Source organism: Oryza brachyantha, chromosome 2 (assembly GCF_000231095.2).
Source record: "Oryza brachyantha chromosome 2, ObraRS2, whole genome shotgun sequence".
Classification (NCBI taxonomy): Eukaryota; Viridiplantae; Streptophyta; class Magnoliopsida; order Poales; family Poaceae; genus Oryza; species Oryza brachyantha.
In genome coordinates, this window is record NC_023164.2 from 13052822 (window position 1) to 13067590 (window position 14769).

Here is a 14769-nt window from a genome sequence, read left to right on the forward strand (position 1 = left end):
CTCACCCTCCTAAACTTTCAAGGTGATACTAAACCATCACTACACTAAACTTTCAAGATGATACTAAACCATCACTACACTTTCACTTCTAGGCCATATGGGTCAAACACACACTACTAACAGGCTTCAAACGGTTTGAAGTGTTACATTATATATATAAAGTTACATGGTGATACTAAACCATCACTACACTTTCACTTCTAGATCATATGGATCAAACACACACTATTAACATGCTTCAAACGGTTTGAAGTGTTACCAAATATATATATAAAGTTTACATGTATAAATTTTATATCTAAAGTTTGTATGCTAAAGATATATACGTGGATCCAAACGGGATATACCACCAGTCACCACCCTTGCCCTGCCGTCGCGCGGGCGCGAAGATGCAGACGCAGGAGCCGACCGTCCACCCGCCCACCGGCGAGGCGGTGGGAGGAGGCGGCGTCTCTTCGGCTACCGGCGATTGGCGAGCGAGTGATACTGCCGCGGGCGCTCGGTGCCGCGAGGAAGAGAGGAGGAGAGGGGGCTTGCGGGGCAAGGCTGGTGCAGCTCAGGTGCTCGACGGAATGCCGGACACGGGTGCAGGCGCGCGCTCTGTGCCGCTTGGATTCGCGAGCGCGTACATACGGTGATGTGGGTTCGCGATACTCGGTTTGACTGGCTCGCTGCTGCGATGGCATGGCCGCATGACAAAGGCAGAAGCAGAGCACTGTGGCTGCCATGGGGATGATTTGCTCCAGATAGGCACCTTCCGCTTTCGCGTGTCACAGGAGCAGACGGCCATGCACGAAGCCAGGCAAATGGGTAGCTGCAGCCAGTGAGCCAGTGATCGAGTGGATGACTCGATGTGCCAAACCGTGCAGGTTGTCTTAGCATGGTTATTGGTCCTGTGCATTGCACTCAGGGAGCTCAGCTACACGGTTTATACTGCTGACAAAGTGGCACACGGATGGATCACAAGGGCTGTTTTACTTTTCATCTTCTGATGCCAAATGGATACGACTATCCCTCCATTCCATCGTCTGCATCTTCCTGTCGAGACCTCAGATGGGAAATTCATCGATTGTTGCCTGTCTTCTCTTCCAAATGTGCCTACTTACCTGAGCCAGTGTTCATCAGTTCATGAATCAGATCGCTTGTGTTTTTTCGCAGAAATGTGCCTACTTACCTGGGTGTTCATCAGTTTACGAATCAGTCTGACAAGTGACAACCCCATCAAATCAAATGGTATGATGCAGAAGCACATATTTCATCAAGGCAGATCAGGAATCCTGTCACAAGTTTCACACCCCATATCTGCACAGCAAGCAAGCCTTGTTCTGGCCCATGAACTCATCAAGTCTTCAACCAAAGGCTATATAAATACAAGGTCCCAAGGTACCCAAACACCTGTGAAAATCCACCTTTTTTTTTCCTCCCAAAATCAAAAACGACAAGGCACGGCAAGAAACCAAGAACTCCTCCGTCCGCACGCGTACGTACGGGCTCAGCTCGGAGGCCCCGACCATGGCAGACCGGCTTCGCCTCGACATGGAGATAAGGGAGAAGATCAAGGTCAGGCGTGAAGCGGGACGCTTCAGCGTGGGGAGCTCCAACTCCAACTCCTCCACCTGCTCCTCCAATCAAGCCGCCGCCGCCGACGTTGCAAGAAACCAAGAACCCCTCTGCCCGCCGGCTCTGCGAAGCGAGGAATTCTTCCACCACGGATGGGAGGGCACCGCCGTCGACGCCGCCATGGAGCCTGAAGAGCTAGCGGAGAGGATGGAGTCCAGGCGTCACTTGCAACGCGGCTACAGTGGCTTGTTGGGTTCGCCGTCCTCCTCACCGCTGCCATTGCCGCCAAGATTGTGGAGTTCCGCGCCCACCTCTCCCCGGACGACGCCATGGAGCTCGCTCCATGACCCGCCGGCCGCTCGTGCTGCCGGAACGTCGAGCTCGTCGCCCAGGGACAATGGCCCATCAAGAACTGCAGCCGCCGATGAAGCCAGGTCGAAGCAGCACCCTGCGAAGGGCCCTACGAGGTCTGACTACGTCGCGATGATGCGGACGGCATTGGCCAAGTTCCAAGACGATGCTTCCGCCGAAGATGGCGAGGCGACGGCGGCGGCGTCGGCGGTGATGGAGCAGGCCATGACCGGCCTCATGGACCTCACGTACCGTAAAGCGAAGCCCCCGGAGCTGCCTTACGAGTTCGCTACGAGATGGCCTATTCCTGTTGATGATGTAAGTCTCTGAATTGTTGGGATCTTTTTTGTTGAAAAAGAAAATCTTGATCGAGGCTTCCAACCCTGTTCATGTTCTTGTCTTATATGGGGTTTGGACCTGTTTCATTGTTCTGTTTCCTGTTTATTGTTCCTTCTATTAGTAGGATGAGAAATTTTCCAAGGAAATCAATTGCATTTCTTTTTTGCATGCATTTTGTTTGTTTCTGTGCAAGTACTGCCTGCTGATTGATTCTTTCCCCGTGGTGTGTTGTGTAGCGTGGCTGCCTTCAACACAGTTCTGCATCGTGATCACCAGTGGAAAAAGTTTCGTGCTATTTATGACTAATGAAAAATCCCCTTTACTTGAGTTGAGCATTGTTAGTATCTGAGTGAATTTCCTTGCATGTTCTTGAGTTCAGTTGTATGTGCAAGTTCAATGGCAACTCGCGTGGCTGTTGCATTCAATCAAATCGATCGACCCATTTCTGCTTCTTCATCATGGACGATAGTCGCATGAAATTAAAATCTTTGATCCAACTCTTACCCACCTTACTAATCCTACAATTTTGTGTTCCTAGGATGAGGTGCTTCAAGCACGAATAATGAGTGATCCTGTTATCTTGGCTTCTGGATATGTAAGTGACAAGTTCACCCCTTTTCTGTTCTTACCCAAATGGTTTTCTGTATAATTATCTGCTAGGTGTTTTCAGTTTTGTTTTTTTTATAGCTAATGTTTTTTCTGAAAAGGTAAGTTTGTTAGAAACCAGCAAATGATGGATCATGAATTGACCAAACATTGATTGCTTGTACTAGTACAGTTGATGCACTGGATGGCAGTAACTTGAGTCCTTGTTTAAATATTGTTATTAGTATACAAATCAGTGATGAGCCATAACACTTGCCAAACACTAAAATGTAAAAGGCATCATCTTATAGATTTTTCTTGAGTTGCATCATCCGATATACTTTTCTGATCTTTCAAAGTATACAAAAATATTGACTGCTGCAAATAAATGCTAAAGTTAACCTTCTACTGGTTCTGTTAAAATTAGCATCCACTTCCTCTGCATAGTAGTTTGAATTTTCCTTGCAGCTTAGGTCTGTGTGATGAGCCGTAAGTCCATCTTATGATATGACTAGAATGGATTGTGATCCTCAAGGGTAGAACACAGGACAAATCAAGAATTTTTCCCTTCTTTTATTTCATTTCAATTTATGCTGTGCCCTTTTTCACCTTTTCCCTTTGTCTTAATGCCATATCTTATATTCATCAAATAGCGTTCAAGTGTAGCTTCTATATTACTCTGTACAAAATTACGAGTATTTTGTAATTTAGCCTTGTATTATTTTATATGTTGATTGGTACAAACTATAAATCAGCATGTGCTGTTTTTCTGAAGTTAACTATTGTGATTATGTTATGGGAATCCACCATCATTTAGATTAACCCAGTAACCATATTTTGATCGTTTGGTTGCAGTCTGTTGATCAATCATACCACAACTACCAAAAACAGCACAGTCCACGGACAAACACAATTACTGATCACTCCTCGCCTCACACTCTCTCTATTCCAAACCATCTTCTCCACGACATGATTTCTGCATGGTGCCTTGACCACTGGGATCTTTCTCCACCTATCACCCCTGATGAAGGCTCCGTTCCAATGGACTCTACAGAGAAACACATTGAACGCATCCTGGAGAAGTTCTCAGGAAATTATGCATCACAAATAGAGGCTCTGAATCAGATCCAGGAACTGTCCAAAACCACCAAAGGAGTGCAACCTTGCCTTGCCAAATTTCCGGACCTGATCCCAGTGCTGATAAATCTTAGGAAGAAATATAAATCGAGTTGGACACGAGATCTTGAGGAAGCGAGGCTCACAGTAATCCTTAATCTGACATTGCACAGGCAAAACAGGGAGATCCTAGCTGGACGGAGTGAATTACCAGGTGCTCTAAAGATAATCGCTCAGAAGGCATACAGTCTTGGTAGGCCAGCATCATCCCTGGCGAAGGTAGCTTCTGTTGTTGCTATCCTGTCAGAATTTTGCGTGTTCAGGAAAAGAATGCTTGATACTGGTGGAATGAAAATGCTTCGAGATATGCTCAAGATGAAGGATACTGTAGTGATAACGGAGGTTGCCACTGCGATCCTTGCACTCTGCACAGACTATGAAAGCAAGCTATCAGCCCAAGTTTATAATGTGCCTGAGATGCTGCTGAAATGCCACTTGTTCACTGATGAGATCCTGCGTCTGCTTGATTGTGTCCCGAGATCCCCTTATGTCTTCAAGAAAATCTGTAATCAGGCTTTGCAATTGGTGAATATCATCATGGCTGATCATGCATTTGGGCCGGTGACCTCTAAGGGCATCCACTCAGCAATTTCCTTGGTCTACGACATTGTTGAGAGGGATGTGGGTAAGATGAAGGTGCTGAAGAACATGGAGGATTTCAAGGAGCGGTTGCGTCAGCTGTCATCAGATAGAATGCCGATGCAGACAATGTTCCAGGTGGAGAGCATAATCAGTACTCTGTCAGAGGTGTTCCCTGCTACTACGGTGTAAAGGCAAAGCCAAGAACCCAGTGGAAGCTACCTTTATTCTCATGGATAGCTTGAATCTTATGCGCTTCTTCTGTAGATATGTCAGAAGGCTCAAGATTTTTGTTCTGCTCGCTCAATTTTTCAGAGAAGTTTGAATTTATTGATTGTGTAGTAATGTGATGAATCACACAAACAGTTCAAGGCACAGATAGATGACTTGGTTTCAGTGCCTGTTGGAGATTGTAAGAATTGATTGGTATTAGTAATTGACCGAATATTCTTGTGATTCTGTGCAGTATCATATTAGTCCTGTATGAAGAGAAAAAATCTTTTATCTTTTCTCTAATGTTACAGTTGGTATATAATCTTTTTCTTTGCGGGGACAATTGGTATATAATCAGTTGCTAATTACATTGTTTGGAACAAAGTTTCTTATGAAACATCTTCTATGTGCATCAAACTTGGGAGTTCAATGCAACAGCAGAGGACCCGGAGAAGGTGGTAAATCATTTGTAGTCCTGTAAAAGATTTTGTACAAGACGCAGCGAAAGTCAAGAAGGCAGAGCATGATTGCAGGATGATAGGACTTGGAGCCCAGATGGAGCAGGATGAACCCTATCCAACTTCAATCCCATCCATCGCCCTACCTTGCCCGTCTCTCCCGTAGAGGATGATTGTGGCATAGCTATGGGGTACACATAACACATACAACAGTTTGATCGTTTGTTTGTATCTGTTTAGCCAAGTGTTTGGTAGCTTGAACGAGAGATACAGTCGATGAGATATTTTATTTGGTTTGTTGCATATGCTATATGCATGGTACCTATATTTTTCGGGCAACGCTTCGGCGTATATTATACTTGTAGTATAATACTACCAATAGAATTAATCTTGTCCATTGATTTAAAAGAGTATTTTCGTACTTTGATTAATATTATATTTGTATTTATTATTTTTTATTACATTATGCACTGATAAAAAAAGCCCAGCAAGACCCACTTACTATAAAAAAAAGACGATATTGTTCTCTCAGAATTCTACTACACCTAGAATTATTGGTAGTATAATTTAATCACAACCGTTCAATAAAATTAGATCAGTGGTTTAGATTAAATTATATTACAAGTAATATGCACCGGGTCGGCTTCATATTTTTTTGGTGGTGATGAAGAATTTACGAAGAAAAATTACTACAATACCGACGAGTTATATTTTTCCACTCCCTACATTCATAAAAACCAAATAGAAAACTGTATCCTAAGTAAAACAAGTTTTTTTTTGTTCAGAAAATTAGTGGAACAGAAAAAGATGAAGGGGAAAAATTGAGAGCCGACAACTGAGCGCGGGTCTAGCGCCGCCCATGCCGTTGACAAAGATAAAGATCAGGCTGAGTTTGCTAGTAGGGAGGCCTAACACTGTTGTGATCGATGCAGCTGGAAAAAATGAAAAAGAAAAAATCGCATGTCACCACCGCTCGTATTTCTGCATCGATATATCTCCCATTGCATCATCAAGCTCTGGCGCCGCCTCCCTCGATTCACCACCGCTCGACTCGGTTCGTACCCAAGAGACAAGACAAGAAAGGCCAATCCAGGAAATAGACAGGAGGAGGAAAGGGATAGGTAGACCTCTTGTACGTCAGATGCGGCTCCGCTAATCACACACTGCTGCTGCCGCTAATCACATACCCATCATTAATTAATTATTTACAACAATAATATAATTTTTTTCTAATAATAACATTCTACTACACTACTACACGTTTTAACAATGTACACTACTACACATTCTAACAATTTACAGTATTAACTTGTCTGAACTATTAGATCAGGGGCATTGGACGCTAACATACATGTTTAAGGTACACTAATAGCTAGACTACGTGTGTGTCTATTTATAAGCCAGTGCAATCGCTCCTAAGGACATACACAACAGTGAGACAATGACTGTCTATATATATTCACGTCAGATTAATCATCATGTAGGCATCAATAACTCAAGAAAAACTTGGACGCTGTCTCTTCGTTCGTCCATTGCTCGGGCACGTGCTCCCAATCTGCATGCAATCATTGTTAGAGAAAAAAATTCATACACTCGTTGCATGCAACAAATACAAAACAAAAAAAATATGATGTAGTAAATATGGTTGAGACAGCTAAATGGATATGACAACCCATTATATAACTTATCTATTTAGCTGTCTATATATATATGGGCTATTGCATAACTGATCCTATTTTGAAAGCCAACTACGTATTTGACCTTATTTTTTTCACTTTATAAATTTAACCCCTTTTTCAAAAATGAAGACGCCGACTGACCCTAGTCCGTTAAACTCACTTAACGGTGTTAAATGAGACATGAATAGATATTTTTATCCTTGCATATTTGACCCTACTTGTAAATGGTTATTTCACATATGGCCCAATTTTGTACATATATACTTTGTAACAATTAATGTATTTGTAATATTTGATTTATTTATGTTTACTGTTTGAGACAAATTTATTTGATATTTAGTGAAGTTTGATTAAATTGAGAAATGTACTAAAATTTGAACTAAATTCACTTCAAATCTAAATTAATTTAAATAAAATTTTGATATGGTTTTGACTACTTTTTAACAAAATTTTGATGGCACATTGCCCAAAATTACCAAACTGCATACAGTGATATAAATATATAAAAATGTTTACGTAAAAATAGCACATAATCATCTACAAAATACACAAGGCCACAGTGCGCCGGCGGGCGTGTGCGTATCAGTGGAAGCGCCCAGTGCGCCAGACCGCCGACGTCCCATTGCTGGCCGGTCAGGAGCTGGAGCAGCACCGCGCCGAACATGTAGACGTCGTTCTCCGTGCGGGCGTCGAGGCGGTCGTCGTCGTCGCCATCGTGGAGGAAGGTCGACGAGCACGTTGCGTGGACGCACGCGGCCGTGCGCGTGCAGGTGCGCCAGCTCGCGAGCCGCGCCGGCGGCGACCGCGGCGCGCTCTGGCCACGATGGCAGCGGCTTGTGCGGTGGCCCAGCGCCGTACATTGGTGCATCGATTTTTATTTTATATATATATATATATATATAATAATAATAAATAACAGTTGTCTACACGGCTGGACATGTCCTGATAAATCGACACTTGGTTTTTCCGTCGTTGATCAGGATTTAACGATGCTTATTGAAGTTGCTACATAGATAGTGCCGCTGGTTAGGATTAGCTGGTATTACCTCTATTTCCACATCGTAAGGTATAGTAGTATTTCTTACATTCGTATTAATGCTAATATATATATATATATATATAATATTTATTATCTATAAATAAATATATGTATGGCTTACTGGAGTATAATATAGAACAAAAAAATATTTAATAGAGTAATGTATAGATAGGATGAAATACTACGTAATCTATAAGTATATTGGTGTATCGACCCACGTGCTAGAGGAGCCCTTATTGTCTTTTTCGGGCCCGTTTGACACAGCTCTAGCTCCCAACTCTTACTTAACTGGAGCCGGAGTTGTGTCAAACGGTATAGATTCTAATTTTTTTGGAACGGAGTTGACGGAGCTGCTCCTAAAAAATGAACTACAGGGGTAGAGCTGAGTTTTTGCTGCTCCACAGCTCCACTCCATGCCAAAAGACCCACTACCCTTTATTATTTTATTGTAATTACTTGAATCTGCCTCTCATGCTACTATATATTATTAGTAAATATTTATATTGTGTGTTAACTATCATATAGTATTTTATAACCATATAGTTATGTTGTTGAAGTTCAAAAGAAAAATAATCAGTATTTAATTACATTAAAGAAACATAATTCAATCATGGTTTAATCATGACTACACATAACCCGTAAAGTTATTATTGTCAATTTACTTCGTATTCTCTTTTAGGAGTTCTGGAGCAGACCAAGCTAACCAAACAGTTTTGAACTGTTCTCCGGCTCCCACAAGAACAGCTCTCACTGGAGTTAGAGTTTAGAGCTACGATCTGGAGTTTAGAGCTCTACCAAACGGGCCCTTCCTCTGTCGAAAAATTTATAACCGTGCCATTATAATTTTACAAAGTTAGAAATATACCACTGGTATCTCAGTGACACGTAGAGCCTACATAAGTCAATGCCACGTGGGCCAGGATGACATATCTACGATTTCGCAAAATTATAATGGCATCTTTGCAATTTCCCTTTTTATTTATTTTTCATTGTTCTCTTTAGAAATCCACCATGGCAGGGGGCTAAAAAATAGCGCCACGGCGGATCCACCCTTAAGTATAACGGTATTTTAGATTGGATTGATGAAAGAATTAATGCAAGAGCCAAGAGGTCTGAGTTCTAATTAGCATGGAGTCTTAGCTAGAATTTTAGTTTGGCCCACAATGCTAAATACACATCTAAGGTCATGATAATATACTGATTAATCAACAGTAAAGATACTTCTTGTTAACGTGTAAGTTCCGGTAATTGTCCAATTAATATAGGTATAGATAGATTGATCGAACGAACGTGTGCGAAAGAGTATTTTCGTTTTGCTACTAAATTCCTTGTTTCTCAACTTAGGTACGTCACTTTGATTTGTTTCTATTTTTGAATTTAAAACTAAACTTCAACTGACTTTATTTATATATCTAAACCTTTTAGCCACGCCATACTAAGCATTATGGAAAAATAGTGCTACCATGCTAAGTTCTCTTGGCATGTTAGTGTTTACCTTTTAGCCACGCCATACTAAGCATTATGAAAAAATAATGCTACCATGATAAGTCCTCTTGGCATGTTAGTGTTTGTGACCATGTCAATTAAACTGGTGTGGCAAGGATGGTACTAGTTTGGCTCATTATTACCGTGACAACCGTCTACTTCTTCACATTCACCAAGCAACATATGCAGTTATTTATAGATAGAAAAATCATGGTATGCATTTTCATGTATTAAGCTAAGGCATTGCACATGGCTAAATAATGTTGTCACGCCAATTTCTCATGGCTTGGGAGTATTATCCAGTTATACCAAACATGGTAATTTGACTAAATGGTTCATATATAAAAATAAAATTTAATGTAATTTAGTTTTAAAATTAAAAATAAAAAAATAAAAATCGGTTACTATATAGGTCGATTACTCAGGGGTGATTGTTTGGCTTATTAGAGAAAAACCAAACGACATATTTGCAAATAAAAAATAAGTTATGAGTAAAACTTTTATAAATATGTTCTTAACGATTTAAAAATAAAGACAAAAAAAACTACAATAAAAAAGCCTAAAATCTACTGCAAATCTAAAGTTAAAAATTCAGCATTTTGCTTATAAGTATAAAAGCGAAAAGACATGGCGGGGAATTTGATTGGGACCAATGGCTGTACTAGACATCCATGACCTGTCAATGTACTGAAAATAGCGTATTACCTCACTGTGGTTGTGCCTAATTTAGAAGTGTGGCCAGATTACCATATATGAACCTGCATCAATGTTTGTGGTTAGGTGGGCTATCAGTCAAGTCAAGCCTAACACGGTGGTCACTTATTTGGTTGGGTGCATGCGGGCAACACTGCACAGGTGGTTGTACAGTAACATCGATATGATCCCACACGACTAAATTTGTGGACACCGGTGTGTGGGCTACAAATTATGATGATTATTTGCCATCCTATATGTGGAGTAAGAAAGATAATTTAATTAGCGCGTACCTCTCCTCCTATCATTGTTGAGGTGACAATTACTTACTCTATTAGGGGTTGCGGCATAATTTCTTTTCTTAAAATGATTGAAACTGATCAAGCCAACAGTACGTCTGTACCGACCGATGTGATACTCGTACATAAGTGTAGCTAACTTTCTTTTTCTATTTCATAAGATAAAACATGCATGCAAGTATATACTAAGTACTCCTTCCGTTTCAGAATATAAGACTTTCTAGCCTTATCTAGATTTATATATATGTTAATTAATCTAAACACACACAAGTCTCTATCCTACTACCAAGTGTAGCTACTTCCTTTACGTCTAAGGTGCAGAAACACCTTTATACATATTTCTTTTCTCTTCTAACAGAAAGTACAAACTCTATACATGTAGTTGTATCATTCACATAAGATTTAATAATATCTATACTTTCTGTTGGGTGAGAGCAGAAACAGTTATGAAAATGTTTTTTATCATACACGTGCAGGGAGTAGCTACACCTAGTAGTAGAATCTAAATTTTCTTTTAATAGTGTCTATACTTTCTGTTGGGTGGGAGCAAATGTTTTTTACCTTAGACGTGAAGGGAGTAGCTACACCTGGTGATAGGATAGAGGCTTCATATATATATATATATATATATGTAATCATCAATTGATAAATTTAGGCAAGACTAGAAAGTCTCACAATATGAAACGGAGGTAGTAGCATATTTTTTTATAAATTTATTTTATTTTAAATTCTTTATCAAAATGTTATACATAGTATGTACTAAGATAATTTAAATGAAAAAGTGGTTATAATTCTTTATGTGTCCGTGGTAATTTTGAAAGGAGGAAGTAGTATTGTATATCTCACATTCAGTGCCTCGCATGTCAATCGTGAGCAGCATAAAATGGCATGACAGCGTGCAGTCGATCATAGAGGTGAGTTGTCACCTCGCCTGCTTCTTGTGGCCGTGCTGCCTCCGTCGATCAGCTTCTATATAACGAGACGCGATGCCACGCGACGTGCCGCGTGGATTAGCGGAATAGATAAAATGAAAGCTCAGCCAACCCTCCTATAGCACCTCCATCGCAGGGTGCTTAGTGAGATTACCCGTGTTTACTCTAGCTTGGTTCGTATCAAGCAGCCAGGCCTAGCTAGTCCTGACTGGCACATGCAAGATGTTGTTTGGTTTAGGTATGTGTGAAGACAGGCTCGTTGAAGCAGGTGTTTGGTTAACTGCACACGTACATGACTTGTTCTAGCTGCCATCAACTAACTCAAAGAGAAGGTGTTCCATTTCATGGATACAATAATAGTCAGATCCTGCAATGCTTGGATGAGGTTACCACAAATCTGCATAAAAACATTTTTATGCCATTGTCAAACCAACAATATTTGCATCCGAGTAAGAAACCAAACCAAAAAATTGATCAGATAACTTGAGATTAACTTTAAGACGTGAACACCATAATACACAATGCGCATTCTTTTATTTTCACAAGATCCAACCCTCAAACCATCCAAACTTTTTACTAGATTAAGATCCGAACCAATAATAACTGAATCACAAACAAGACAAAAGAGATAACCACATAGAGAGGGAGCGAAGAGGAATAAATCCATGAATACCACTTGACGAGGGGAAATCACCAAGTCAAAGAGAAGAGAGGGAGATGAGCGCAGGAGCCAGGTGAGAGAAAATGGAGGGAAAGCTGCTTTCTCCTCAGCCAGGCGCGACGTCTTTTTTATATACTTTTTTGCACACGTCTAGCTATACCCGTTGGACTAGACAGACAACCAAATACTGGTGAGCTGTATTTGATAAGCCTGGCTAAGGCTATAGCACCCTACCAAATACGCCCTTAGTTTCTAGGATTACAACACACAGCACATGGCAGCTAACTGCAACCACGTGCTGTCTGGCCAGCTTGTGTTGGGTCATGTGCCGTGTGCTCCATAATTTAAAACCAAAACTGAAACAGGTCCTGCGAATTAATTTAATATGTAATGATCGATGATGATGTCTCACTTTGAGCTGCCATCGGCCCCGTTTACTCCGAAAATTCTTTCCAAAATATATTAGGTCGAATTTTTAGAACATAGATGATACATTAAATATAGATAAAATAAAAAAAATTAATTATACAGTTATGAGAGAAATTGTGAGACAAATCTTTAAGCCTAATTAGTCCATAATTAACTATATTACGGTAACCCATATATGCTAATGACGAATTAATTAGACTTAAAAGATTTATCTCGCGGTTTTTAGGTGAGCCATAAAACTTTTTTCTTTCATGTGTTTAAACATCTTCCAACATAATTTTTTTTTTATTTTTCGGACTAAACACCTCCTAAAATGATGCTTCACAAATGGTGTCAGAATTGCATGGATAAGTACAAGATAGCTCCATAGCGCTCTACGACGGCGTCGCTTCTTCCTTCCGGCCGGCCGGCCACCATGTCGTCGTCGTCGGCGGCGGCGGCGCCAGCGCCAGCCCACGCCGTGTTCTTCCCGTTCCCGGTGCAGGGCCACGTCGCTCTGGCGCTGCACCTGGCTAAGCTCCTCCACGCCAGGGACGGCGTCCGCGTCACCTTCGTCCACTCCGAGCGCAACCGCCGCCGCGTGCTCCGCTCGCGCGGCGCCACCGCGCTCGACGGCGCCCCGGGGTTCCGCTTCGCCGCCGTTCCCGACGGCCTGCCGTTAGACGGGGACGCCGACGCTCCCCCCGGCATGCTCCCCCTGCTCGTCGCCATAAGGTCAACCGTGCCGCACTTCAAGAACGTGCTCGACGACGCCGCCGCCTCCGGTGACCCGGCCACCTGCGTCGTCTCCGACATGGACCACATCTTGCTCGCCGCCAGGGACATGGGCCTTCCGACGGTGGTGCCCTGGGTGCCCAGCGCCTGCGGCCTCCTGTCGTCCCTGCACTACCAGCAGCTCATCGACCGAGGCCTTCTTCCTCTCAAAGGTGTGGCAAGAAAGTAGAAACACGATTTTTCTCTGTCCATTGATGCATCTTGCTAAGTGTTCGTCCGTTGTCCATGACCATGAGCAGATGCTGAGCAGCTGAGCAATGGCCACCTCGACAGCACGGTGGTCGACTGGGTGCCGGGGTTGCCGGCGGACATGCGCCTGCGCGACTTCGGCAGCTTCATCCGCACGACGGACCCCGACGACGCCGTGCTTGCCATGTACGTGTCCTACATGGAGTGCCTCCGGACCACGCCGTCCGCCGTCGTCCTCAACACGTTCGACGAGCTGGAAGGCGAGGTCGTCGCCGCCCTGTCGCGCCTCCTGCCGCCGGTCTACACGGTCGGGCCGATCCCGCGGCTCGCCGCCGCGCACGTCGCCGGACGCGGCCCGGTCGACGCGCTGGGGGCGAGCCTCTGGCCGGAGGACAGCCGCTGCCTCGAGTGGCTCCGGGGCAAGCCGCCTCGCTCCGTCCTGTACGTCAACTTCGGCAGCATCGTCGTCGTGACGAGGGAGCAGCTAGTGGAGCTCGCGTGGGGCCTCGCCGCAAGCGGCCACCAGTTTCTCTGGGTGATTCGAGACGACCAAGCCAAGAACGGCGGCGGCGGCGACCCAGCCGACATGTTCCCGCCGGAGTTCGCGGAGGCGGCCGCCAAGGGCCGGTGCTACCTGACGAGGTGGTGCCCCCAGGAGGCGGTGCTCCAGCACGACGCCATCGGGGCGTTCCTGACGCACTGCGGGTGGAACTCCATGCTCGACGGCATCTGCAACGGCGTGCCGATGCTGTGCTACCCGCTCGGCGCGGACCAGGAGACGAACTGCCGGTACGCTCGCACGGAGTGGCGCATCGGCGCGGAGGTCGGCGAGAGCATAGAGCGGGAAGCGGTGGCGAGGATGGTGAGGGAGGTGATGGGAGAAGATCGTGGGAAGGAGATGAGGCGGCGCGCCATGGAGTGGAAGGAGAAGGTGGCCATGGCGGTAGCACCTGGTGGTAGTTCATGGGTCAACTTGGAAAAGTTGGTCAAGGAGATGTTTCTCTCCACAGATTAATATTAATATATGCATCATATGTGTTTAGTACTACATTGTTGCGAGATTTATAAGCCCTCACCACTTCTATGTCATTGGATTGATCGGGGCGAGTGTTTTACGAGAAAAGACGAATGCTATATTTATAAACAAAAAATAATTTATGAATAAAAAGAAAATCTTGATCGAGGCTTGTTCTGGCCCATATCTGCACAGCAAGCAACTAGCAAGCAAGCCTTGTTCTGGCCCATGAACTCATCAAGTCTTCAACCAAAGGCTATATAAATACAAGGTCCCAAGGTACCCAAACACCTGTGAAAATCCACCTTTTTTT

General features: G+C 43.5%; 1 protein-coding gene and 1 pseudogene across 1 annotated transcript; both read left to right on the forward strand.

Annotated features, from left to right (window-relative positions):
• The first annotated feature begins 1439 nt into the window (after positions 1-1439).
• LOC102714622 lies at positions 1440-5245 on the forward strand (annotated as a pseudogene).
• Positions 5246-12774: 7529 nt separating this feature from the next.
• LOC102714895 ((R)-mandelonitrile beta-glucosyltransferase-like) lies at positions 12775-14621 on the forward strand. Its single transcript, XM_040521393.1, has 2 exons — positions 12775-13404; positions 13492-14621. The coding sequence occupies exons 1-2, from the start codon at positions 12894-12896 to the stop codon at positions 14454-14456; spliced, it is 1476 nt and encodes a 491-aa protein (XP_040377327.1). The 5' UTR covers positions 12775-12893; the 3' UTR covers positions 14457-14621.
• Positions 14622-14769: the final 148 nt, after the last annotated feature.

Excerpts from the sequence above, each read along its gene's own strand:
- LOC102714895 (XM_040521393.1), top strand. The coding sequence starts at position 12,894 with ATGTCGTCGTCGTCGGCGGCGGCGGCGCCAGCGCCAGCCCACGCCGTG. Across the intron at positions 13,405-13,491 it reads AGGCCTTCTTCCTCTCAAAG|ATGCTGAGCAGCTGAGCAAT; the intron begins GTGTGGCAAGAA and ends GACCATGAGCAG.